The sequence below is a fragment of the Serinus canaria genome, chromosome 6, assembly GCF_022539315.1.
Source record: "Serinus canaria isolate serCan28SL12 chromosome 6, serCan2020, whole genome shotgun sequence".
In the NCBI taxonomy this organism is placed as follows: Eukaryota; Metazoa; Chordata; class Aves; order Passeriformes; family Fringillidae; genus Serinus; species Serinus canaria.
Genome location: NC_066320.1, coordinates 5,436,735 through 5,463,338, shown reverse-complemented (window position 1 = coordinate 5,463,338; position 26,604 = coordinate 5,436,735). Strand labels below are relative to the sequence as shown.

General features: G+C 40.7%; 1 protein-coding gene across 1 annotated transcript in view; it reads left to right on the top strand.

Annotated features, from left to right (window-relative positions):
* Nucleotides 1-17,882: 17,882 nt before the first annotated feature.
* The window catches only part of REEP3 (receptor accessory protein 3), a 36,814-nt gene continuing 28,092 nt past the window's right edge, over nucleotides 17,883-26,604 (top strand). Inside the window, exon 1 of the mRNA XM_009087568.4 lies at nucleotides 17,883-17,981. Within this exon, the coding sequence (XP_009085816.1) occupies nucleotides 17,950-17,981 (32 nt within the window). The 5' untranslated portion in view covers nucleotides 17,883-17,949. The remainder of the gene's footprint in view (nucleotides 17,982-26,604) is intronic.

Sequence of the window (26,604 nt, the reverse complement as noted above, 5' to 3'; positions counted from 1 at the left end):
TGAGAAGGCGGGGTACCAGGAAGATGGAACCAGTCTCTTGCCGGTGGCACCAGGCAATGGGACACGAAGCAACAGGCAAGGTGTTCCTGCGATGCACTGGAAGTTCCACCGGAAGAAGAGAAAGAACTTTTTCACTGTGCCAATGAGACTGGAACAGATTGTCCAGAGAGGGTGCAGTCTGCCTCGCTGGAGATGCTCTAGACCTGTCTGGACACAACCCTGTGCCATGTCGTCTAGGACAACCCTGCTAAGCAGGGAGGCTGGACCAGGTGCTCCCCTGTGGTTCCTTCGAGCCTGACCCATTCTGTGATTCTGTGAGAGCCCAGGCTGGCAAGGGTATCCCAAGAGCCAGGCACCAGCATGCTGATGTCCCAGCCCTCCAGGGTTTGTGAGAGGCAGGACCAGGTCTGCCACCTGCAGCACCTTCTCCCCTAAAGTCAGTTTGTTGGGGAGTTCAACAAAGACACCCATCCAATCCATCCCTTCTGCAAAGACTACAGAACTCCCCGGGAATGTAATGTCAGTTTAATCCCTCAGAGGCTTTTAGGCACAGAACACTTCAGCTCCAGAAGACACTGTTGAGTTCTGCTCAATGTCAGCAAACAGTGCATATCCAAGAGGTCACCTCAGAGTCTCACAGGGAGCTGAGAGCTTGGGCTGCAGCACCTGAGGAGCCATGCAGCCACGTTCTGGAGCAGTGGCTATGGGTCTGTTCTTCTTTCCATGGCTCCCGTAGCCATGCTGTGGTAATGCCATGTTTGCATTGGAAGAGTTTTTCCTTCACGTTATCTGGAGGTGTAGGTTTCCTGAACTTCTGCCTGCCTTTACTGGTATTCTTGCCCTCAAGAGAGCCGGTTAATGATCTCTCATCTAGCACTAAAAGCAAATTTGAATAGTGCATTTTTGAAAAATAGATTATGAGGCGAAAGCCATAAATCAAGATTGCCAACTTCTCACATTCCTGTATATTTTAGTGGAAGAAATAACTTCTGGTACAAGAGAAGTTAATTAACAGAACACAAACAAAAAAAGAAATCAATTCATCATTGACCACGACAAGTCTGTTCACAGGATTAGTATAATTTACAAGACATAACATTGATACTGGAACCTATAGATGCCTGGCATCCCGGGCTGGAATGGATGGAGCTGTGCTCTTTAGAAGCTGCAGAAGCACAACCTTAGTGCATTTGAGCTAAATGAAATCTTCATTCACATTCCAAGGTAATGCTACAACCAACAAAAGTGTACTGCAGTCTTGCAGAAAGAACAAAAATTATGGAAGTACTGGGCAGTTATCCATAAAGGGTATAAGAAGAAGTTACAAAACTGACTAAATAAATAATAATCATATCCAAGTTCTTGTATTAATTCCCTCTTGTTTAATCAAAGAGTAATTTGAGATATTATTGAACTCTACAATTAAATGACAATAATGTGCAATAAAACATAAAATATACCCCAAAAGCCAATTTACATGATTCTAATAGACTGAACTTGTGAGTTTATCACAGAATAACAAACTGTTAAGAATCAAATTTTTTTAATTTGTTCCAAAAAATCATTTCAAGGCACTGACACTAGAATTATGTTTTAGTATAGATTCACAGAAGGATATTGTTCAATGCAGAACCATATTATAGTTGTTAATCACCTGAAAACATCAGTAAGATCAAGTAACATTGACATTTAGGTGGCAATTCTCGTGGCTAGCTGTCAGTTCCCAGATGCCAGGTGAGATGGGCAGGACTTTGCCCTGCTCCCCACACCACCACTGAGCTGGACCAGGAGGAGACAGCTCAAGGGAAAGTCTTGACAAATTGTCTCCCCAGCAACCCACAACTCAGCTTTTCTATCTTTCACTTTTTCAGCTTGGAGCAGCTTTTTTAAGCCATAGGTGCTTTAGGAAGGTCAAAATTACTTTGTTCAGGTAGATCAGCATATGACACCCACAGGTTGCTGGACATTTCCCACCTCCAGCAACTTATTTTCTTGGTCTCTCTTCATTTATCCATTTCTCCTTTGCTGCTTCCTTCTCTCCTTGTTTCTCTGTGAAGAAATTGGGAGAGCACTAAATGCTGAGGATATGGATAAATCAACTATAAATCAACCCAGAACCTCTGTCTTCAACAAAACAAAGTCATGGTGCTGTGGGCCAAGGCCTGAAAATAGCTTAGACACTAACTTTTTAAACAGTCTGTGCCCTATCACACTCCAGTAGGATTTCTTCCTTTTTCAGAAGTCTTTGTAAGCATCAAACCAATACATAACCCCCCTTTCAAAGCAACACCTCCCTTATTTGGTTGGTAAATATAAAGGAATATTTGAACTGAAAAGTCAAAGCATCAAAATTCACAGGATTTAAAGGATTAGGGATGTTATGAATTGATGTATCTTCTCAAAAAAGTGGCATAAGGAAGCCTCTTCTTGTAGATTACTCTGAAAAGACCAGAGGAATCATCTTCCTGGAGCTCAGGAGCAACACCCAGAGGCAGATGCCCATAGGCAACAACAAAATAGAGCTGACACCTTAAGGCTGGTAGAAGTCCACAAAAAATAAAGCAAAAGAGCTCTAGGCTGAGCCCCAGGGAAGGAGAGCTTCTCTTGGGAAATTGACTTGGGACAAACTCACCTCTTACTCCCTGATAGTATATGCATTGGTTAGGTGCAAAATCAAGATATTTACTGAGAGCTTTTTCTAACTTCTTGATTGAAATGCAGCACAGCCTGTACTAGTAGTAATTGCACCTTCTCCATACAGATAAATGCCAAATTTAGAAATTATTATTTCCATTTTACAGGAAGGAAAATTGAGAAAGACAAAATGACTTGTCAGTGTCACAACTCTTAAGCAGAATTAATAGTGAACTAATTCTTTCTAAAATATGTGCTATATACTTCTAGATCTATCTTACCTTTCCTTAGGACCACCAGTTTCCATCAGTTTCCTGTGAATTCACAATTTCTTGGAAATTTGGAAAGCCGCATTTAATATTTTCCAGTGTTCAGCAGCAGAAAATTAAGAATCTGCACTTAACAGGCTGGTTTAAGAGTTTCATAACTTCAAAATTTATAGCCAAGAGAAAACAGATTTTTCATCAAATATCAGTTATTTCTGATACAAAGCCAGCTTTTGATTTCCAAGTGTCTTATCTTCTACAGAGAGTCCACGGGCTTTTCTTAATGCATCCTCCTTGAAAGCAAAATTATTTGAGTGGTGAGGGAGTCCTTGAACACTCAATGGTACATAGAATCAGTGGGAAGGTATGATTCTTTTAAGACAGCTATTTAATGCAGAAGCAAAGGCTGCATTGAACACCTGGAGGTACAGAAGTGCAAGAGAGTAAAAGTTGTGGTTTGTGTAATTACCTCCCCAGCTCTACTGCTAACATCCTGTATGGTGATCTATTGCATCTCCAGTTGTCTACAGCCACTCTCCATCTGGGTTTGTCAGCTGACCACTACTAATATTTTCCTGTGTCTTGGCTTTCAGAGTTGTAAAAAGGCTGCAGATTTACTTCTATTTTTACTCTGCAGGTGAATAGAGCACCCCACTGTGTCAAGGTTTCATCCTCAGAACTTCTTTAATATCATCCTGGATGTTGCTACAGCCCACAAAGGAGGAAGATTTAAGTTTACTGCCTTTCTGAATCACTCCAACCATATCTGCAAAAGAAAACATTGTCTTTCACAGGGTGCCACTCCATCAATGCTCACAACAGCAAGGAGCACTACTGAGCCTCCATGTGATGTTTCACAGTCAATTTATAGCCTAGAACAGATGAACACAACATATTCCAATTCCAGCATTTCCTTCTGTTCCAGCTAATGAGATGGCACCACTAAAAGGCTGAACAACTTGAATAAACATAGCCTTCAATACATTCTCTTCCTCAGAAGTTTACTGACATCTTAACATATCAACCTATCCCTATACAACCCCTGGGCCCCATTTCCTGCCACCCTTAACCACTGCCTTACACTTGAGTCACCAAACAGAACTCCTGGGTACCCCACATCTGCTTTAAATACACACTCGGCCAGCTCAGCCCGATGAGGCTGCAGGGGCGGGTCCTGCCGAGACCTGGAGCTGCTGAGATGTGCTCACCCTTGACCCTGCCCCAGGGTTGGCCGACTCCCTCCTGCTGGGGACGGCACCACCTTCAACCACTGCCTGAGTTTAAATGCAGCCTGAGGGTAAAGCATCACTAGACCAGCATTACATCTCGGTGTAGGACAAACAGTCCCTCCCCCTGCTGATGGGTTTACATCCTGTAGAGGTAAAATGCAGAGGGTGGGGGAATAGAGATAACAAGACTCTCAGTCTCCACCTTTCCTTGAATACTTAAGGACTTAATTCCTAAGATGAAACTGCATGGCCCTGCTTTGGCCTTATCAGATAATGTCTCCATCTAAAACAACTTCTTTGAATTTGTTTGGAGGAAAATGCTCTGAGTTTCTTCAAGGCATAGATGGAAGATGCCATTTCTACTAGTCACTCAATCCGGGTGCAAGCATTAAGAGTAAGGATGATGCACAGCAGCAGTGGTGTAACATTTTTGTGGCCATTCCAGCAATTTTAGATTTCTACTCAAGTTTCTTTCTGTTTTTTCATCTTGCTGCTGATGCCAGCAGCCGATGCCAGCTTGAGGCTTGGTTCTTCTCAAGCATTAGACCGAGCTTTAGGCATATCAGTCAGCCCATAACAGCTCTCCCCAACATACACTATAATGTCCAGAAGACAGAACAAGAATTCAGAACAAATTTTTATTTAGTTGAGGGGATGAACTTACAGAACAAAACATCAGAAGAGATCAAGCTTACTCACAGCCTGAGCAGCCTCAGCACTGCTGATGGTCTTCCTGAAAGGGCCTACCTTACCTTAGGCTGCTCCCAGCTACAATGCTCCTTTCTCCTGTCAATCACTCACACATAAAACCTGAAACCAATCACCCTTAAAATTAATTAATTACTTTCCCATGAACCTTTACTTCCAGTGGTGCTTCTTCCCCACTCACACCTAAGCTGTATAAAGGTCAGTCAGTAGATACTTTTTCTGCTGCTGGGGCAGCATTAGCTAGAAAGATAGGTGAGTGTATAGAGGTGTAGGCTTCTCTCACATGGGCTCCTGGAGCAACAGCTTTGTGGATTATCTTGTGTGTATTTTTACCTAATTTTAAGTGCTTGGCTGCTGCTATCTCTGTGTTTTTACAATTAGTGGCTTTTGAAGGTTAGCAGATGGGTAACACTAAAAAGAAAATCCCTGAAATCACAAACAGCCATGTGAAGGCAGTTATTGCTTGTATGTCAGACTTCTATCTCAGTTTTAAGATGTACTAAAGTTTCCCAGAATATTATAGAGGAATATCTGTGTTGGATGAAAGGTGTTTAAGTACATCATTTTATGAGTAGATACTGTTACTGATAAAAGAACAGGATATATTCAACACTGAAATAAACTTACAGATCTTCTTTGAATTAACTGGGAGGTGGGTTGAGCTCTTATCCTCACTGGAGATCACAAGGATATTGTGTAGCGAAGATAAAAGAAGAGAAAATGTACAACTATATCTGGCTAGAGTTTTCTGCCTCCTGAGTTGTTTAAGGTCTTCACAGCACCCCACACATACTGCACTGAAGTACTTGGAACAGAACTTCTATAATCTTATTACTATGCTGTACATAAATTTCTTAATGTTTATTTTAAAAGTTAAAAGGTATTTTTAAAAAAAAAACTATGAAGAGCTGTACTGGTGCTGCAGTGCAGGAAGCTTCTCCCTTCTGAACCTCCAGCTTCTCTATGATTTGTGTTGGGGTGGTACCCTCTTCAAAAGCAGGGCTCCTGTTAACAGCTGCTTTGGACTGAATTTACTTGGATGTTGGTATTGCTTATCCTCACATAACTAAAAGAGGTGATGGTTATGGTAGGGAAATGGTTTACAATGCTGCTCTACAATATGCACAATAAAAACCAAATGGGAGACGGGGCTTTAGAAGAGGTCTGAAGCTGAGGTAAGAAACAGCTATTTCAGCTACCATTAAACTGTACTAGATGGGGTTACAGAAATTTCTTTTTGAAATTTCTGTAACATTTTTTTCAGCTTCATTTACTACTCTGCTATCCAAATTCCTTTGCATTTTCTTAATGCAATTGCAGTATTTCCCCTATATCTTTATCTCACCAAGTATATTTGTTTGCCAGTTTTGTCTAAAACAGTAACAGTGCATATCACATGGTAAGCACTCTTTAACAAACTTGTCTGATGAATATTTTTATGCCATGCTAGTTCTTTCTTCCTGCCAGCAAATTGTCTGCCAATTGGCTTACAACTGACACACAGGTTTCTTTCCTGTATTCCAGCTGCCTGTCTTGTTGAGTTTCTGTATCAGAAAAGGATAACAAATTAGTATCAGCTGTGTTCTGCGATTCAGTAATAGCTATTATTTAACAATATTTATCTCTTTGGTAAGGGTTAGGTCTTTATATTTTGTAGTGTTGTCTGGCACAGGATGTAAACAAATTATGTTACTGATTCTGTGCTGATCAAGCAGTGGTACTTTTGTATTTTTCCTGGCACTGTTACCCCAATTAAAACTGTCACAAATTTTCTACTCGCCAGTAACTTCTTTGATTAATTTCCTGTTCTCATTAGAAGTGTTCCAGGGTCTGTCTGTCACATTTGTTCAGGCGACGTTCAAAATTGACCCTATAAAGGGAATTGATTTAAGTCTGCCCTTACTGCCAGAACTGTAATGAAACGTTGCATCTTCTAATGACAATCTGAAAAGGCACAAACCTACATAAGCATAGAAATGAGAAGGCACTTGCATGTCTTCTTGGATTTAAGATCAGTAGATTGTGTTTGGCTGTTGCTGTGTCATTTAATTGAATGAGAACGTTGTCTTGGAGTCATGAACTAGCTGAGGCTGGAAGGAGCCTCTGGACATTGTCTACTCTGACCCCTCCCTGCTCAGAGCAGGGTTACCTACAGCAGTCTCCTTGGGGCCACATCCAGCCAAGCTTTAAATATTTCTTTAAGACTGGAGACTTGAATCTCTCTGTGCAATCTATCATAGTGGAAAAAGTATTTTCTTAAGTTCAAATGGAATTTCCTGTATTTCAGCCTGGGCTCATTGCCTCTTGCCCTTTCCCTGGGCACCACTGCGAAAAGTTGGCTCCTCCATTTTGTCTTTGATAAAAGATTTCAGCAACCATTTGTATAAATGGTAGCTATTTATTTTATAGAAATTCCAGCTGTTTATATAAATAGCACCCTGCTTAGTACTAAGTATGTATTACACATTTGTTATTGATTTTGTGACACCAAAGGAATCCAATTCTCTAAGTTACCCTCCACAGATTCCCATCCCAGAGGTGCTGGGATCTGCTTCCTGCATTTATATCCTTGCTGCTGCTCCTGCAGTGCTTGCTAGAAAAGGCAGAAGCAGAAATTGGTTGTTGTTGTCCAGCTGGCTTAAGTTCAGCCAACAGAAAATGTTTGTCTTCAGTAAATAAACTCTGAATGCAAGCACCAGCTACTCTAGCGTACAAACCAGGGAGATGTTTTTCTCACTGAGGTAAGTCCCAATTGCAGGTAAAACTTAGAAAAGCATGTACTCTGAAGCACCACTGACAGTAAACATGACTAAATTGGGAAAAACAATTTTGGAAAGGATTAGTGGAGAAAGATGTGCTTAGTCCTCAATAGCTGCAGGTATCTGCATTGCTGCTGTTCCCAGGGTAACTGATGCTCAATCACAATTTGTATCATTATTTTCCTGTTGCACATGACTTTTGAACCTGAAGCTTCTACTCAGAGAAATTAGTATTTTTGAATTTTTATCTATACAGGAACTTATCTGGTCCTTTCCCATACGATTTTGTAGGATGATATGCAGTAATCCAAAGGATCAATCTACTTTAGCATGTGCAGATTTTTAATATTAAAAAATGCTCATAATACAAGACTTGCTGAAGAAATTTTAGTAAGGTATGTGCAGGTGGTTCCATGCACTATGAACACTGTACAGGTCTGCAGAAGACCTCCCTCTTTTCAGTGAATGGTCTGAAGATGGGCTTGTTCTTGCTGTTGAGTCCTAAACTGAGAACCTACTGGGTTCCAGCAGGAGTACTGTGCCACCCTTTCTATGTTTAGATATTGATCCTACTTTCAGAATATGAAACCAAAATACTTATCTTAAATATTAGAAGTAGCTTAATTGAGGCAAAGCTAAAGAAACTTAGAGAAAATTAAAGGTGAAATTAAAGAAACTGAAGATATATCTTCTCTTGCTGCTCTATTTCCCCCCCTCCCTTTCATCTTTTCACTTTTAATCAAAATGATGTTCCCAGAACTTTGTTTTGGCATTACTAAGTTGCAGCAGTAGCTACCTGTAAATATTTGTTATTTGACCATATCTGAAAAAGATGAACCCAAATTACAAAACATCAAGTTGCAATTGTAACAATGAGAATATATGATGCAGAATATTACCCAGCATGGTCTGGTCTGTATTTAAAAGCATTGCTTTAGCATGGGCTTCAGAAAAGGCCATCAAGCCATATCTGATGGCTCTGTAATCCCAGTGGTTATTTCCCTGAAGCAGACTTGACTGCACAGAGCATTGACATGATTCAGAAAGGTCAAGGTCCAAGGCAGGTGATGAGCCAGACTGCATGGCTGGACTGGGGAGAGATGTTCCTTTTCCAGGAGGAGGCCTTAAATTACTCTTATTAAATCTGTAATTTGTGACTCTCATATGCCCAAATGTAATGCAAATCCACTGTCTTTCTTGTTTGCAATGAATGTCAATGGAAAGATGAAATGGAAGTTCAAGGAAATGGTTGCAATAAGCACCACCTCAGAGCCTTGTGTTGACTCCAATTTTCTTACATCATCAACTGCTTTGGGCCCTCTGTTACAATCCAGCAAATTAACACCTGTGTTTCATGTTGCTAAGTTAACTTTCTTTAGAGGAAAAAGGGGTCTGAAAGGACACGTTTGATAACTGTTGAACCAATTGATGACTGAACTAATTGATACAAGAGAAATTTAGTGGTACTCACAGTTGTGATGTAGCTCATCTGCAGGGAAATAAAGTGAGGGAAGGTATTCATGTCTTCTATTCAGCATTTGCATAAGCTACAAGACTTGTTCCATACTAAGGATGGTGAAACTTGAGTGCTTGTTTTATGCTTATGAATCCAGTGGGCCAATCATAAACATTAAAGCCACTCAAGACCATAAAGTGACTTTATTTTTTAATGCAGCTATTAACAATTGGTGCTCATTTAAGGAGGCGTGTCCATCATTTGTGTAATTTGTGGTCCTAAGTACTCCAGAGATCGGCTGCTGAAGTTCCTGAATTTTAGCTTGCACTTTAGTTTTGTCGGGGTTTTTTTAATTCAGGTTTCATGTATCTTGATGGATTATTTTCCAAAATGTGTGAGAGAGGATGAAAAAAAGAGTATGTGGAAGAACTTTGTCTGTACATTAATATTGTGTGAAAGGAAGCCAAAACAAACCAGCTACTGATTCTCATTTTTGAGTTGCTGGAGAGTGCCTTTTGTGTAGATTTTGATGTTTAACATATATTTCTAGCAAATTCTGGGAGACAAGGGCATGCAAAAAAGGTGAAGCTCTGATTTGTCTAGACAGAGTGTGTGACATTAAGAGGACGATTTTTTCCTAGCCTCCTGCAGGCTACCAGCTCAGGGCAGCTACAGACACAGTGCATTTATGCCTGTTAAACCAGAAGTTCTGCCTATTGTTTTTCCTGCCTTCATCACTTTCTACTGCTACAGTCCAACTATGCTATACCAGGCTATTAAACATTCAGCATCCAGAATGTCTAGACAGACTGAAAGACTGACTGTGCTCCTTTTCTCAGAGTCAACTTTGCTCAGAACTAAAAGGCTAGTTGGAAAGCAAAGGTGGCAGAGTTTTGAGGATGAGAGACACTTCAGGCTGCCATCTGAGTGGGTAGTAATACACACTGATAGGAATTCCTAGCAGTGCACAAAGTTTGTGTGCAAACATCCTGCTGTTCCCCAGGGAGGCTTCAAGCCTTTGACAATAATTGCTAATGTATTAAACAGCTTGCACTCATATTCTAAGGATACCAGACTACATAGAAATGTGTTCTGTTGGCTGGCAATGCTCTACGCAAATAACAGAGGAGAAAACTCAAGGGTGACTTCCTTGCCACAAAAGATGGGAAAAATCTTTTTGAGGCAGAAACAAATGTAGGGGCCTGTGGACTGAGAGACATTTTGCTGCGTATATCTGCTGGTTTTGGCAATGTTGAACAAGAAAGCAAACAGAAGTGCCAACTTCTTTTTTCTAGGTAATCTTTATTTTCTTCAGTGCTGATTTGAGTCACTGTGTAGCAAGAAGCAAGTACTTGTTTCTTTCAGGGTAGAAATAAATGTTGCTTCCAGAAGTTTTGCAAATTGAAAGTTAGATACCATATAAGGGCTGTTGATCCTGTTTTGCTGTTGATCTACTGCACATTCTGTATGATTGTGATATATATTATAGAAACATGCTTTGATTTTGCACCTCAGGACAAGCCTGGGAGGCTTTTTCAGAGGTGGGAGGGAAGGGAAGGCAGTCAGGTAGCACAGCAGGAGTTGTCCCTGATGTGCTTGAAGGAGTGAAGAGACATGGGTGCTCCTACCCAGGCATGCCTTTGGGATCCATCCCACTTCCCCTCTCTTTAAAGAATCTTGGGAAACCTTGTACTAACTCTCTTAACTTCCAGTAAGGGAGAACAGCATCTTAGTGGAAGTGTTTAATAGCCTGTGCTCTGAAAGGAAAGTACTTTTTCCTGTGTTAGGTGAGCCCTCCAAGAACAGACATCAACAAAACATTGACTGGTAGCCAGGAGTTTGAGAAGCGGCATGCAAGGCAGGTGCCTGGATCAGAGGCCAAAGAACTGAATATGAGCACCCAAGAACATTCTGTTTTCTCTGTTCATGAGAACAAAACAAAAAAGAGGGTGGCAAATGTATTATCTCATGCCACTCAAACAGCAAGTTTGTAAAGTTAACGGAAATGTGGTTAAAAAGTTCAGCATACGAAAACGCTGGACAAATTTGGGGTTAGAGCTAGAAGACTATCATAAAGCATTTAGGGACTAAAAAAAAAGAAAACATTCAAAGAAACTTGCAGTTTAATTTATCAGGAGACTGAAATGTGACTTATGCATGCATTAATCCTTGTGGAGACCTAATGAGTGAGAAAGACATCTCTAATCTATCACTTAAAACATAGCAGGAACCTAAACTAGAAACTAAAGGCAAATTCAAAGTTTAAAAGCATGGGCCTAGTTTTCAAGAGGGGGAAAAAAAAATTACTGGTGAAAATGAAAAAAAAATCAATGTTGTGATGCCTTCAAATCAATATCCTTTGTCGGCAGCACTGCTTCTAGGAAACAAAGGTTATCTGACACAACACATGAATTAATGATTCTGTGTCTTGGGTTTAAGTTGGATGAAATGATTTGATATTCCCTTCCAGTTTTAAAATCTAGAGAGACCTTTCCCCCAGTTCAGGGGAGAATGCAGAGAGATGAGATTTCTTGGGGGGAAAAAGGAACCCAAGTAATGAGAAGACAGAAAGCATAGCTCCAAGGGAAAAACAAATCAGGATATTGTTTAATAAAAGAGCTTCCTTAAATGCATTTGTTGGTCAGCAGTTTTGAGTAGACCTGTCTTGGAATGAGAAAGCAAGGCAGAGTGGGGTCAGCTGGCTAAGGCTAACTTGGGGCTGTACATAGGAATTGCCATCCTGCCTCACAGCAAAGGTTCCCCTGAGTATCTGTCCCAGCTAATTGTGCTGTGCAGCCCTGAGAGTGTGGGAAAGAAGAAAAGGGAAACCTGATAGCCCTGTGTCCTTTGCTGGCAGCCTTTTGAGTTATTGGATAATGTACGAGGTAGTCCTTCAGCTCTTGGTGCTGATTATTCTCAAGCTCTATGTAATGGGTTTAGGCTCTGCATTTCAAGAAAGTTTGGTTAGAAAAGGAATCAAAATGACTAGAAAATATCCCATAAGGAACTATTTATTCCAAGGAAGACTTGATGCATAAGTATTGGGTTTAGTTTTTGAAGTTGCTGCAAAGGAAGTTAACATTTTTCCTTCCATACTTGGGGGAGGCAGGATAAAAACTGCTGAATACTCCTTGACTCAGCTTAACTTTGATACAAGGAAAAGCTTCCATAGGATAATGAAGAACTAGTAAACATAGTTAAGAAGAGGTGTGTAATTGATGTTGAAAGCTTCAGGAACAGGTAGGACAAGACATCTTTCCAAATGACAGGGGTTGATCCTTGTTTTCTTATGCGGTAGAAAAACTTGGGGTCCTTTCTGTTTCCAAAAGAGGTGGAAAAAACATATCTTAGACCTCTGGTGGTCATGTTGAACCAGACTGTTTAGCTGGAGACTATGACATTCTGCAACCAGATAATGTGCTGAACACCTTTCTAAGGTGTTCTGCAACTAGATAATGTGCTGAACACCTTTCTAAGGACTGTTTAGCTGGCGACTATGACATTCTGCAACTAGATAATGTGCTGAACACCTTTCTGAGTGTTGCCAAAGAAGGTATATCTCCTCTTCATTTTAAGTAAAATCCATCAGTCGGTTCAAAAGGCAATCACTGTTCCCTGATAAAATGCAGCTGGTGTGCACATGAGCTTAGTCAGCAGACTATAAAATAACATAGGCTTTCCACAGGGATCAGAAACATCAAAAGCAGAAGGTGTATTTAGAAACAATCTCCAACAGATTGCTATAATTATTAAATGTGATGCATTACAAGTAGTGATGGAATATAGCTGAGATGATACTACCCAGACAGGAAGCAATAATATGGCTTTGGTGTCTGTCTCTCTATACAAATTTCAAATCCCAAAGACTGGATCATCAGGTGCCAGATTATGTGTAGCTCATCATTTAAAATGGGTCTGCTCTCATGAGGGAGGTGTATATTTACTGAAACATTCAGGTGCAGCTTTTGAACAAGTTAACAGCTTTAATGTCACTCTACTTGGGAACATGGGAGAAATAACCATACAAACCTCTCCACTGGACTGCTCTGGTGGGATGTACTGGTATTGTTACACTTACCCACAGGGTAATGTTTGAAGGTCCACATGCAGTACATGTCAGACATTTCTGCTTATAGCTTATCAACACAGAAGCAGGGAAGTGACAGGTACAGCAGAGTGGCTTTGTATGAGCCTCCTGGGCTGGAAATGAGCTCCTCTGTTGCCTCAGCTTGCCCTTGTGGGGGCCACATTTTATATGCTTTCAACTGCAAATGGAAGCAATAAGGTAGGATGGACATATGACTGCTGCCAGGAGAAAGTCTCAGATGGAGCTGTTCTGAACTTTCCCCTTCCGCTTTAGATCACATTTCCCTTAAGAAAAAAAAAATCCTAATGGGTTTGCTTTCATGTTTCTGGTAAGAAAGAACTGCAGGCACTTAACCCATTGCAACCCATTAAAAATTGATAAAACCAATCAGCAGTTGCATGATAAACCTTTTCACAGCATGGTAAGTTTTCTCTAAAATAGTAAATAGAGTACCCTTTTAATATTTGTACTTGTAAGATTAATTGGATTCTGTCTAAATTGACTGCTGCAGTCAAAACAGGCTGGTGCTGGAGTGATGAAAATGCTTTGGCTCATATTGATAGGGCTGTTCTGAATTGCTTTCAGTTCTGTCTCAGCCTTATCTGCTTTTCCTGACCTACAACTCATGGAATTAAGTGCTAGATATCATTCTTTCATAGTCTTGAAAAAAAAGTCTCTGGGCCTGCTGCATTTGCTAACTCCTCTGCTTGCAAGGATTCCTCTCTACTACACAGTGCAGTCATCCTACAACTCTAGCTAGATGCCTTTTTAATTCCAAATTCTATTTTGCCTAAAATTCAGTACTAACTGGAATTCTTAGGGCCCTGAAAGTCAGGAAACTGCCATCAAGAAACACCTTAAATCATGAATTTTACAACATGTTGCAGTTTGTGCGTTTTCAGGTTTTGTACTTGTGGGCATATCTGTGAACATGAGGGAAAGAAATTATTCAAAACCTAAGGTTTCTACTTATTCATATTGAAGCAAGAGCTTTAATAGGAATGTCAGACTGTAATAAAACTGAGAACAATAGTGGTTAAACCTACCAAATAATAAAAAAAAGGTAATATAATCCATTTGAAATTTTGCTTTTTCATTAAGTTGGATGCTTTACATTCCTAATTTGGAATGTTAATAAATTTCACACAAACATTCCTGAAAGAAATAAACTTATGGCCTGTCAGCATTTTGTCTGTGTGCTGGAATAAAAAAAAACTTCAGACACCAGTATTAGACACCAACTGGCTCTGCCATGTTCCTCAGCAAGATGCTGTGCTGGGAGGCTGAAATTGGTGTGAGCAAGAAGTGGCATGTCCAGAATTTCGAGCAAAAGCTTCAGCTGCTTGGATTTCCTAAAACATCCATAGCATTGCCCAACATTCACTTTCAAATTAAAGCCCATTAGGGCTTTTCATCTAGAGATCAGAGCTTACCTTTGCTGTTGCTTCATGCATAGAAAAGGTAGATGAAGTGTTAAATACTTGCAGGTAGCATGAACTATATATTTCAACCATATTAATTAATAATCAGTTATGGTTAATAACATCATTAGAGTAGTGTAAGAAATGGTCGTCTTCACCCATTCTGTATTGCTGTTTTTTAACAGATAAACTGGCATAATCTGTTCTGTGTTCCGATCCCAAAATTACAAACATGTGTGGTATTATTCAGGACTGAAAGAAATCTCTATTTTTTTCAAATTATTCTAGATTTGAGGCTCATCTAGGATAGATGAATATAAAAGAGTGCAGCTATGAAAAACTGATCCATGTGATCAACCTCTGTGTATTTTTAACCTATGTAATGCAAGTGGTGCTGTCTTTGGGGAGCATATCCTTGTAATGCAGGGAACTGAATCTCTCTGACACAGATTAGCTTGTCTTCCTAAATGTTGCTCATTCACTGATTGCACAGCTGCAATGTAATTAAAATGTTTGTTTACCTGTAAAAGAGGTGAAAGCTTAACATTGATGTTTGTATACATACATTGTATTATATCAAAAAAGTTAGGTGGCCTTTACAAATGATCTTCCAACCACTGTTAAAACTATTTAAAGCAACTTTTAACTATATTAAGTGGCTTTTGGAAGGGGTGTTAAAAATATCCCATAATGAGATACCTGTAAGTCTCCTCCTTAGACAGAAATAGACATATGAGTAAGACATGCCAGGTTTGACTAAGTACATGGCATGGACTTAATTGCTGTGCTGCTCCCTGTGTTTCTGCTATGCAGGAGCATGGATTAGCATTATGTGTGAACTGGAATACAGGGAAGCTCAAGGGGCATCCCTGTGCCTGTCTGCTGAGGGCTCAGCAACCACCACCCAGCTTGTGGCACTGAATTAAGTTTTGAAACATTCTGAGAAATAAATTGCAATCTTCTCAGCAAGATAAATTACTCTTAGGAGCCATCTGCTTTTACCCTTTAAGAAAATGTCTCTTTAAATGTAAATTCAGCTTTTCAACAGAGACAGTATCACCATGGTAACAAACACAAGAAAAATAAATGTCTCTTAGAGGAAAACCACTTTTTATTTTGTATAAACATATTCCATATAAAATAAATTATGCAGCAATGGAATTATTATATATACAATCTGAGATAGTAAAAAAGTGTGTAAGTCTTTTCCTGGAATGGTTCTCTGAGCTAGTACCAAACATAATTGCTTGCAGTAAAGAAATGTATTGTATACTTAATTTCATATGCTGTGAACTAGAGCTCTCATCTTTCAGTTTGCTCTAAATGGACTGGAATGCTACAAACTTCAGTGGAGCGTCAGGCAGGCAGCAGGAGTTTACAGAACTGGAGCCTAAAATGTAATCTCTGCCAGGTAATTTATATTACAAATGCTCTGCTGTGTGAATTTCCTCTGCCCAGTCTACCACTGGAGAGGTTTGTTATTCAAAGAGCACAGAAGCAGTGGTTCGGATTTCTCCTTTCATTGAATGAAAGGAAGAATGCTTTCAGGTTAGGCCTGTTTCGAAAATAAGATTGATGAGTGGTGTACTTTAAATTGTTCACAAACAAATTCCTCTCTACCTCTTCCTGCATCAGTGACCCCCTACAAAGGTCAGTGTGAGGAGACACCCAAGATGGGCAGTATCATTGTTTGCAAGAATTTTTGCAAGGTTAAAAATAATTTATTTTTACATTGTCTGCTTTCTCATTTCAGGCGTCAAATTTCACAGTATGCAACTATAACAACAGTTTTCAAACACTGTTGAAATGTTGAAATGTTCCTCAATTGTTTATTTACCCTCTTTCTTTCCCTCCTTTTGGCTGTGTGTGGTGTGTTTGAAGGCTGCAGGGGAGTGAAGATGCCCATGGCTGGGTTTTAGTGGTGGGAGGAGGTGAGGAATTCTGGTAGAACTGAAACCATCCTGCATTTACCTGGAACCTCTCATCTGAATAAGACAGTAGCTTACACAGATTAAGTTCTTTCTTCTTTCTGTATGGCAGGCAGGGAAACTGTATTATCTGCACTTAAAGATATGTTAAAGTATTAATTTCTTCTAGAGATTGTGACAGTGACTTTGCCATGTCATTTACTATGAGAGGCAACAGGAACGGTGCTGAAACTGTAATCTTCTCTTTCCCTACCTTAGCTGTGAGTGGCATGTTCAGTAGCACCGACATCTATCACTTTGGATATTGCTCTGTTACACTTCTGGAAATCAGAAGAGTAAAATGGAATGTTTTCAGTGGGGGCTTGGGCAGGACTTCATACAACCTAGTCTTCATACAACCTAGCCTTCTGAGAAAAGATAAAGCAGTCAGTTTCAGGAAAATATTGTTCTTTTATGTGCACAAACAGTTTTGCAGGAAGTATAAAACTAATATGCAGAGATGAATTAACTAAGGTATCAGGAAGCAATCAGCTCCTGCATGTCTCAGCCTGCCAGGGACCTTGGAAAGACTACCTGGACTGGGTTACACTGTGGATCATCTTGCTTGCTGTCCGGCCTTGGGCAGCAGCTGGTAAAAAAGATGTTTAAGGGAAGAAACAAAAGTAACAAGACAGACAAGTACTAATCCTTCCATGTGTATCTTCCTGGTCATCTGCAGTTTTGGATTAACTGCATGTAGCGGTCTGTGTGGCCCACCTAAGAACATGACCTTAAACACTCGTTGGTTCTGAGTGCCTGTCAGCAGGCATAGAGGAGAAGTACCTTCTCGTAGTGCTTCAGGGGGTGCAGGAGCCCAGGAGCGGGCTGGCCCCACACTGTGCTCCAGGCAGGACTCCAGCCGGTGTCACTGGGTGACACAGCAGCCTTGCCCAAGCCCTCCAGCACACGAGTGGTTCGGCACGCTCCGGGGCAGCAGGCCAACCTGAGGTGACTTCAATATACCACACGGATGTTTTGGCTGACCTAACATCCTACAGCGTTGCGAGCACAGGGGCAAAGACCAAGGCAAAGGGTCAGCATCCCACCCCTCCTTTTGCTAGAGTTGGTCACTGCGTTTCAAATAAGTGGGAAGGGGGAAAAGGTGCCTTACTGCAATCTTAGCTATTTCTATCTGTTCCTCTCTTCCAGGTGGGGGTCTAGGATGGACACCACTGCTGCCCAGACAGGTCCTGGTTGAAAAGGCAGGAGCAGACAGACACCTTCCCCAGGCCGCCGGCCCCGAAGCCCTCACGCCCCGGCGAGCTGCCCACACGGGCGCAGCTCGGCTCCCGCCCCGCCCGCGCGGCCGCACGGCGCAGGCGCGCAGCCCCCGAGCCAATGGGGCGGGCGGGGCGGGGCGCGGCAGCGCTGCGGCCATTGCGGCCCGGCCGGCGGAGGGGACGCGTCGCTACCGCCGCCGCGATGGTGTCCTGGATGATCTCCCGAGCGGTCGTGTGAGTGCCGGGCTGGGGCTGCGGGAGGAGGCTTATTTCCCGAGGCGGAGATGGTCCCGACGAGTGGCGGGCAAGGGGCGGCGTCCCTTTTCTCCTTCCCTCAACCTCCTGAGCCGGGGGCTGTGCGCTCCCCTCTCCCATTGGGGGTCCGTGTCCCTCAGAGTCCTTGTGCTCTCAGAAACTCCCGCAATACCTGCACCGGGGTTGTGGTTCCCCATAATGTGTGTCTCCTGCTCTTAGTGCACATTTCCCGGGGCTGCGGAGCCAGCCAACTCGCGCTGCTTGCGCCTGTCACGCACAAATTGCAACCGTTGCTTGTAAATTGATCCAAAGTAACTTATAAAATCTCGTAACATTTCCTTTTTAATTTATAGCAGAGTTGAGAGGACTAGAAGAATGCTTGCGAGTGTGAGATGGCGGTCTGTGCTGAGTGTAGCTTATCAGCTGAAGAGATAGATTGACGATGTTGTTGTGTACTGCACTTCATAAACTCGAGTTTTTGAAAGCCAAAGAGGCAAACTTTCTTAGGCGAGAAGCTTCATGTTACCTGTTGTTTAGGTTCTGTTTGAGAAAGAGTAAACTGCAGTGACACCTCTGATTTTTTTTCATAGGTGTTGTACTGTTCCTTCCTGAAACTGATGAGTTATTGTGTTCATTTGAATTATAGTCCCTCATAAAGGCTGAGTAATATTTGGGTAGCAGAGTCTTCCTCATGCTCCTTGCTGGATAGCAATGATAGTGACTCTGGGGTCCCCAGTGCTTATTGGGTCATTTGAGCTGAGATTTGACGTGTGTGAGTTTTTGCTAGGCAAATGAAGTGAATCTGCTCACAAAGCAATCCAACAAACATCCGAATTAGCATAAAGTGTGTAGCAGGAGTGTGTGACCCACAACACGCCATAATAGGATTGTCCTGTTTTGTTGGTGACAGATATCCCCCTTAAGCTGTCTGGTGTAATTTCCTCTGAAAACTTTGTCAAGTTTTCTCACACTTTCTCATACTGCCACGTATATTTTCCTGCTGCAGTCCAACCACCTAGATAAGTAGCAGTCCTTCTCCCTCTTCCTGCCGTCCCTGAGACTTGTCACATAATTGCAACTTGCAAAGTAGAACATCACGTTCCAGAATTGGCAAAGGACGACAGAGGTTTGGAAGAGAGTCTGTGGGAGGAATTGCTGTTGGTGCACTTCAGCAGTGTGGTCTTCCCATAGGCTTTACACGGTGCTAGAGGCAAGAGGCATACTCTTGCTTTCTGTACATCAGATGGAGCTGCTCAACCTGTTTCTGCTTTGTTACATAAGAGCACCAACCAGAGAATTCTTATTTTAACTATTTAGACTGTGTTGGTTTCAAGGGAGATGGCAGCAATGCTGAGTACCTTCATTTCTGATGACCAGATTCTTCTGTAGTTGGGTTTTTCCCCTTGAATTCCTAAGGGTTGTATTTGCATAAGTTAAAGTCCTCTATGAGCCTAACCCTATAGCACAGGGAATGAAGAGAACAGCTACTGTTCTCCACAGATTTATTGCAAAAGGCAGTAAAGGATAATGTACCGTGCAGTTTTGTGGAGTTTGGTTTCCTTGTTGCCACTGGTCACTCATCTGTGTGCCCTAATTATTTTTGCTAAAAAGGGAGTCCTAAATATTATTTATAAATCCTTTCCACTTTCTTGTGTCCTTGTTTCCTAAATGTGGGATTTAAATAGTTTGCCAGTGTTTAATTTCTTAGGAAGGTGAAAGTGTTCAATGAGAACTTGGACAGCTTTGAGATTATTGCTTAACTTTGCTAATAAAGCAAAATTCTTGTGGAAATAGAAGTTGAGAAGTAGCACAGAAGTAGATGTGGTATGACATGAGAGGTCCTCAATTTCAATAGTCTTGAGAATGCTCCTGTCCTGTTTTCTCAGTGTCCATTATCTTCCTTTTTTGATCTGTTTTGATCTGTTTTCCTCTGGTCTCTTCCCAGATGTACCTATTTCAGTGACTTTGCATCTCTGAATTGTGCTTTAGGAATTTGGAAGGTGTGTCCTATCTTTCCCTTAGAAGCCATAAGAAACAGATTTTTAAATACTATGTAGCTGTGAAGCTCTTTCTTATGTAGCATTTGGATTCTGGTGTGGTGACTTCCTGGTGCTTAAGTCCATAGCAGCCTGTCATCTTGACTGGTGGTGGAAAGGAGCAGCAGTTTTTCTGTCTGTGGCAGAGTTCTCCACTCCTGACTGACCTATGTTTCAGGGCCAAAAGAGCAGCAAAATATTAATTTGAAGGTATGTCATAGTGCCCTCTGCTGACTTCTGACGTGGTGGACTTGTCCTGACATGTGTGTCCCAAGCAAACTGCCTTGTGATTCAATTTGAGACTTTACAATTTGGAATTCATTAACTCCACTAAAATACTTTGGTTAACGCTTTAGGGAACTAGGGAATGGAGCTACTAGGGAATTTGAATTCTTAATTGCATGTGAATTGTCTTGAGGAGTCATGCACAGGAAACAGGGAGTGGTTCAAATTCACTGTTCCACGTAATAATCTTCAGCAGAACTTGGTTTTAATGAAATCTTTTCCCTTTGCTCTATCAGTGCTATTATTCTTAAGTATTTAAACTTGTGAAATACCTTGTACTAATTGCATACCTTTATGTCAAGAAGCAGGACTTGAAGTGCATAATTAAAACATCTTGCCATTTTCAAATTTTGTGTCAATTGGGTGCTGTTGTAGTAAGTATAACTCGTTCTTTCTAAAGCACACTGGCTGTTGCAACAATTTTTGGAATGTTTACTGCAGGGTTTTTCTTTTTTTTTTACATAACAAAAGCAACAATAAGATAATTATTTCATTCAGAGTCTCAGAAAACATGTCAGAGTGGCACATCTTGTTCTCAGTTTTTGATGGTGGAAATAATTTTTTTAATTTGTGACTGCCCATCTTGTTAACTTCAAATAGAGCTTGTGCCTGACTTTTCATCCACTTGGATTGCTCATTCTTCTCATTTGTAAGGTCTGAGTGATTGTGTACACATCAGTTGCTGAGACAGTATTTAATAGTAAACACACTGAATACTTGTCAGTCACAGCCTGGTATGGATGAGATCAGACCATCCTCTTGTGCCAAGCAAAGATGTGAAAGCATCCTAAATACAAAGTAGATGGCCATTTTGTTCTTGCAATCTGTTAAAGCAGACTGTCTGCTGTAATCTGTTAACTTTTTTCCCTCCTCACTTAAAAATGAAAGTTCCCCCATCTGTGTTGCTTTGCAGCACACTCTCTCCCTTCATGTTTAAGTACATAGTTTGTTTCCAGTTAAGTAGGTCAGCATCCATGAATGTTGGAAGGAAAAGTTGCAGTGCTCCACAGAAGGATTGTCTTGGGTACTAGTAGTAGCTTTCTGTTTGCTTGTATTTATGTCTCTCTTCCCCACCCCAAGTTTAGAGCCTTGCAAGTATTCCTTGAATCTGATATTAGATTATAACTAAATACTTTAAGCTGGACAAAGACTGTCTAGGGGACGCTGGAGGTGACCTGAAACTAGGTAGTGTATTAGTCTCTTTCAGCTTTTGCTGCTTTACACAATGGAGCTGTTTCTTTAATGGTAGTTTCCAAGGCATTATCTTACTCTACTTTTGTTGCTTCTGTTGTTGTTTGACATTTCCAGCTGTCCAGCTGCCGCTAGAATTACTGTATATCTGAGAATGGGTGGCTGAAGCCATAGCTTCTGTGTTGATTGAATTGTTGTCAGGAGTACCTGGCTTAGCATGTAGATCATGTTTCATGTACCTGTGTATGTTTTGACTGTAAACCAAGATCGTGTCTTGTTCTTGGAATACAATTATTTTTTAATTAAAAGCAAAAACTGCAATAATATTTACTCTCTTGTGTGCTAATCAACATGCTGTCACCCATGTCTTGAAGAGATCACAGCTCATGGGATAGAATCAAGTAACAATAACACCAAGTGTGTGGAAGGAATAGCTACAGCTTTATAGCCTGGTCTTCAAGGCAGAAGAGCCATTTGTGGGAGAGTTTCTTTGACTTTTTGTAGTCTTTTCTCTGGCACAATGGTTGCAGCTGAAGTGTGAAGGAGTTGACTGCTGTTGGATGCTGAATTTCTGACAGTTTTCTTCACTTTAAAGGCCTATAAATTGCTGCTGCATCTGTGGGGGAAAAAGGAGTTGCTGTCATAGCATGAGTGAGATGTGCTGCAGTGTCTGTCTCATCACAGAACTGGAATGAATCAGAGCCTGTGATCAGTTATTCTTGGCATTTCATGCTAAATAGATCTCACTGCCCTTGTTCTGGGAGGGGCTATCCTATCCTTCATCCTCTCCTCATTTGCTTTCCACATGATCCAAACTCTGTGACCACTGTGTTTTGTCAACTAGAATGAAAATTAGTGTTGATAGAAGTTAATCTTTTGTTAGCTGCAGTGAACTGTACCAGCTCACGCTGCTGTTGTGTAGTTGCTAAGTAAGTGCTGTATTGAGAATGAAAGGTTGCAGGACAAAACCAGCATTATTTTAGGCTTTAGGGTATGGTTAAAGCATGCTCTGAAACTGCATTTTTTGCTTTCACATTGCTGCTTATTCTTTCTTCTTATGAATCTAGTTCTAGTAATAACAGTGCAGCTGTTCTAATCAAACAAGGTGTCAGATTTTTTAAAGGGTTTTCAGTTTCATGGGTTGAAATCTGTAAGCATATGTAAGTCTAGGGATTAAGTGTATTGTCTTGACTGTGTGAAAGTTTAAAATCATTTACATAATTAAGCAGTGAAATCATCAGAACTTTTCTCTCCAATAGTTCAGCTTCTCAGTGAGGTAATCCTAATATATACAATGAGAAGTTTCTGCTCATTTGTTTATGACTTGTTACACCTCTTGAGTTAGTACAATGCAAAATTTCTGTCTCTGACAACATGTAAGAAACAAGTGTCCCTACTGCTTGTCTGGCTCACCTTGCCTTAAATCAACATTTGCTCGGCAGCCCAGCTGCTCTTTTCTCTGCCATGTTTACAGGATGGTGGGAGTGCAGAGCACGCGTGCTCAGTGTGCCCAGCCTGTGGCAGGCAGCTGGACTGAAGCTTGCTCAAAACAGATGGAGCACATCTAGAGGTATCCTGTGGAGTCTGACATTCTTACTTCATGGTCTTGGCATGTACTGTGTTACAAAATGTGCTGAACCCCACATGTGTGTCCTCTGTATTGTAGATAAAGAAATACCAAGAACTGCATGATCTGGCCCAAAAGGTTGTTTCTAATTAAAACAAAAAACCTCCACTCTTGCAGTGTTCCACAAACCAATGTCTTCTTTGAGCCAGCACGTTTTAGGCTATTGAGCACTTCTGCAGCCTGGACAGAACAGCTTGTCTTTCCTGGGTTTGTACATAGAGGCAGCTCCCTATATGCTTGTGTAAGGCTGAGGAAGATCCTGAGCCAAATTCTGATTTTTTTTTTTTTTAATTGCTTTGACTTAGTAATTTTAATATTTTATAGAAATAATCTTCAAAATGTGTGTAAAAACATGTCTGGCAAAGTCCTCTGTTCCAGTGTTCCATGTGGAAAGGAGATTTCTCTGAGCTTTTTATAGGTCTTCTTTATTCTGCTTTTGAAATTCCAAAATTTTGAAACCTGTGAAAGTACTAGGTTTATATAGAAGAAAATATTACATCTGCCAACAGTACAATCCCTCTGTTGGCAAGACCTGCCAGACTAGATCATAACAGTTTACTCCAGGACAAATGAGATGAGGTGTGTAGGGTCTAGGCAGGAAAGGTGATTGCAAGTTTTTTGCTGACCAGTATGACTTCAAACGCGACTGGCCTCAGTGGCACAGGACAACCAATCTGACAAGATGGTGTTTTTATATGAGGGAAATAAAACACCCCACAGAGGCTGTCTCTGCACTGAGCTTCTTGTCAGCCATCTCTGTTGCTTTGCTGCTCAGTTTATCACTGACAAAATAGTAGGGCGTTACTGCTGTTTGTCTTGTGTTTCCTAGCAGTCTGCAAGCACCAACATGGAGGTGGGTTTAAACAGAAGAATGTTTGCCCTGTGTTTATCATCTTTGGAACATTACTCATGCATCCTGAAGACAGTTGGAACTTGTGTTTGATGTTGAAAACTAGGTGCAGTTTATTTCAAAAGCCTGCAATCTGGCTTTAAGTGCAAGGATTTCCCAAGCAGAATTTTTCCTGATATGAGAAGCCTGACATAAGGCTGTACTTTTTTGTGTTAAAGCTGTTGGAACTTCCAGTGCTCAAACGGGAACATCAGAAAACAGTTTGTGCTTGTGCCTTCCTACCACTGTCTGGTTTTGTTATTTCCTCCCCCCACCCTGTTTTGTAATTCATTGATCAAAACTATGGAGAGTCAGGAAGATGGTCACTAGCTTAAAGATATCCTGATTAGTTTTTAAGTATGGTAACATTACCTTAAACTAATATAAAACCCTCAAAGAGTTATTATTTGGCTTTGTGCTGTCATTATTCACTTCTGTCTGCTGATACGGTTTTTTTTCCCCCCAGATTAGGATTTTGTTCTAGAATGCATCATTGTCTTTATAGATGTCTAAAGGCACATCTAGGATTACTCAGTTGCAATGTATTTAGTATTAGAATGTTTTAGAAGCTGACCTATTCAAAATTTCCAGCAGCGAACAGCTTATGGTTCACTTGGAAGACACTATATCCACAGAAACATAAAATATATGTTTTACATGACTGCTTTGGCAGTCATTAGTTTGCTGTAGTTGCAATGTCAGCAGTGTTGGTTTTACTATTCTACTTATAGAACTTGGAGGGGTAATTTTTCTTGTCTAAAAGTTACCCTTGAATGATTGAGACAAAATGAAATCTACATTTGTATAAAGAGGATAATATGAATTGGGCAAATTATCTTACATTTGCATTTGGAAAATAACATTTCTGAAAAGGCACACATTTCTTTTGTATCTTCTGGTTTCTTAGCCCATTTACATATAACCAGTGAAACATAATTGTGTTAACAGAATTCTTCTCTCAGAAATTTTTTTGTTAATCAGCATAGTGTGCTTTATTTGTTTCTGAGAGCAAACCCTCAAACCTAATTAATGCAGAAGTCTAAAAAAAATCCCCATAAATTATTTGGGTTCAAAAGGGAGGAAATTAAGATCTTGTAGCATTGTGTTTTTGTTACTAATAGAACTGCATGAATAAGGCTGGTGGAGATTCTGCTTGTCAGCCTGAACTTGGTGTCTAACAGAATCTTCAGAGTTCTCTATGTACCAGGTATAATTGAGGAAACACGTTACTTGGGAATGGCAAGTCCAGATGCTGCCTCAACAGCATCTGCCAAAGACAAAGTTCATGGAAACCTTTTCCTTTGCACAATGGAAAGGTTTGTTCTTTGAATGCTCTAAGAGGCTTCAGAAATACATTTCTGGGTTATAAGATTAACAGGATTGTTTGAAAATCAAGGACCTTACGGCAAAAAAATAAAATGTGTGTAACTTTGGATGATTAAAAACAAAACCATCAGCTGTCTGGGGTAGAGATAAGACATGCTTACCTTTACTTCAGGAGTTGGTGTTATATGGTTTCACTTATCACTTTGCTCAGATTGTGGTATTTTTGTAGCATTTTTGGGAGAGGCAGGACATTGAGGCTGGTCTCTGATGACACCCTTGGGTTCAAGAATGTGTAATGACCTATCTGAGCCTTTGGGTTATGAACTTCACTTTTCTCTCTGGAGCCACCTGGGCAGATTAATAATCCATAATGACCTATAGTGACCTTTTTTTTTAAAATGCAACCCACATGAATGGGTGGTTACATGCAGTGTGGTTTGCCTTACACTAACAGACAGCTCAAAACTAAAATGTAGTTTCCCTTGGAATAAGCAGAAATAATGTTTATTTGGGACCACTCCTATTTTAAATGCTAGTTCCCTATGGCCAACTATTTTGATGTTGATTAATATTTCCAAAAATAAAGATACTCTTAGAGCAGCAAACAATTACTGTGGATTTTAACTTGTGAAATTAGCTCAAGTCTCTATCAGACTTAATGTAGGGTGAAAACCAAAGTTGAAAAGGTAAGAATCCAAGTGGAAATCCATTTTTTGACTATGGCATTTGAAAGTGTTGGAGGGAATAAGCCTAGGCCATAAGTGATGGCCAAGCCTGGAAGAGGAACTTCAGTGGAGTAGCTAGCTTTGAAGCCACTTGTCCAAGCTGAATAAAGCTTAGATTTGAAAAATAGTTGAGAATGGGTATGACTTCAGAGTCTTGAAAGAATCTAAACTCAGTTTCCTCTAATATTGGAGATAATATTAAAGTACTGGATTCCTAAACCTACAGTTCAAGCATTGGGTACATCAGGAAACTTTCTCCTCAGGCAGCTGCTGAGACATTAAAGAAAGTCTACTTAAAACACTTTATTGCAAAGAATTTGTCCCCATCTCCTGCAGTTGAGACTTATGTCTATAGTATGTCTATACATTGACTTTCCATTGTGACTTCTATAGCTTGATTGAAGGTAATATAACTCAGGGTAAATATGCCCGAATTGACTTTAATAAATAAAAAGCTGGCCTTGGATCCTTTTGGGCAACAAATTTTTTTTTTTTCCCCACAGCAGTGAAAGAGATGAGTGCC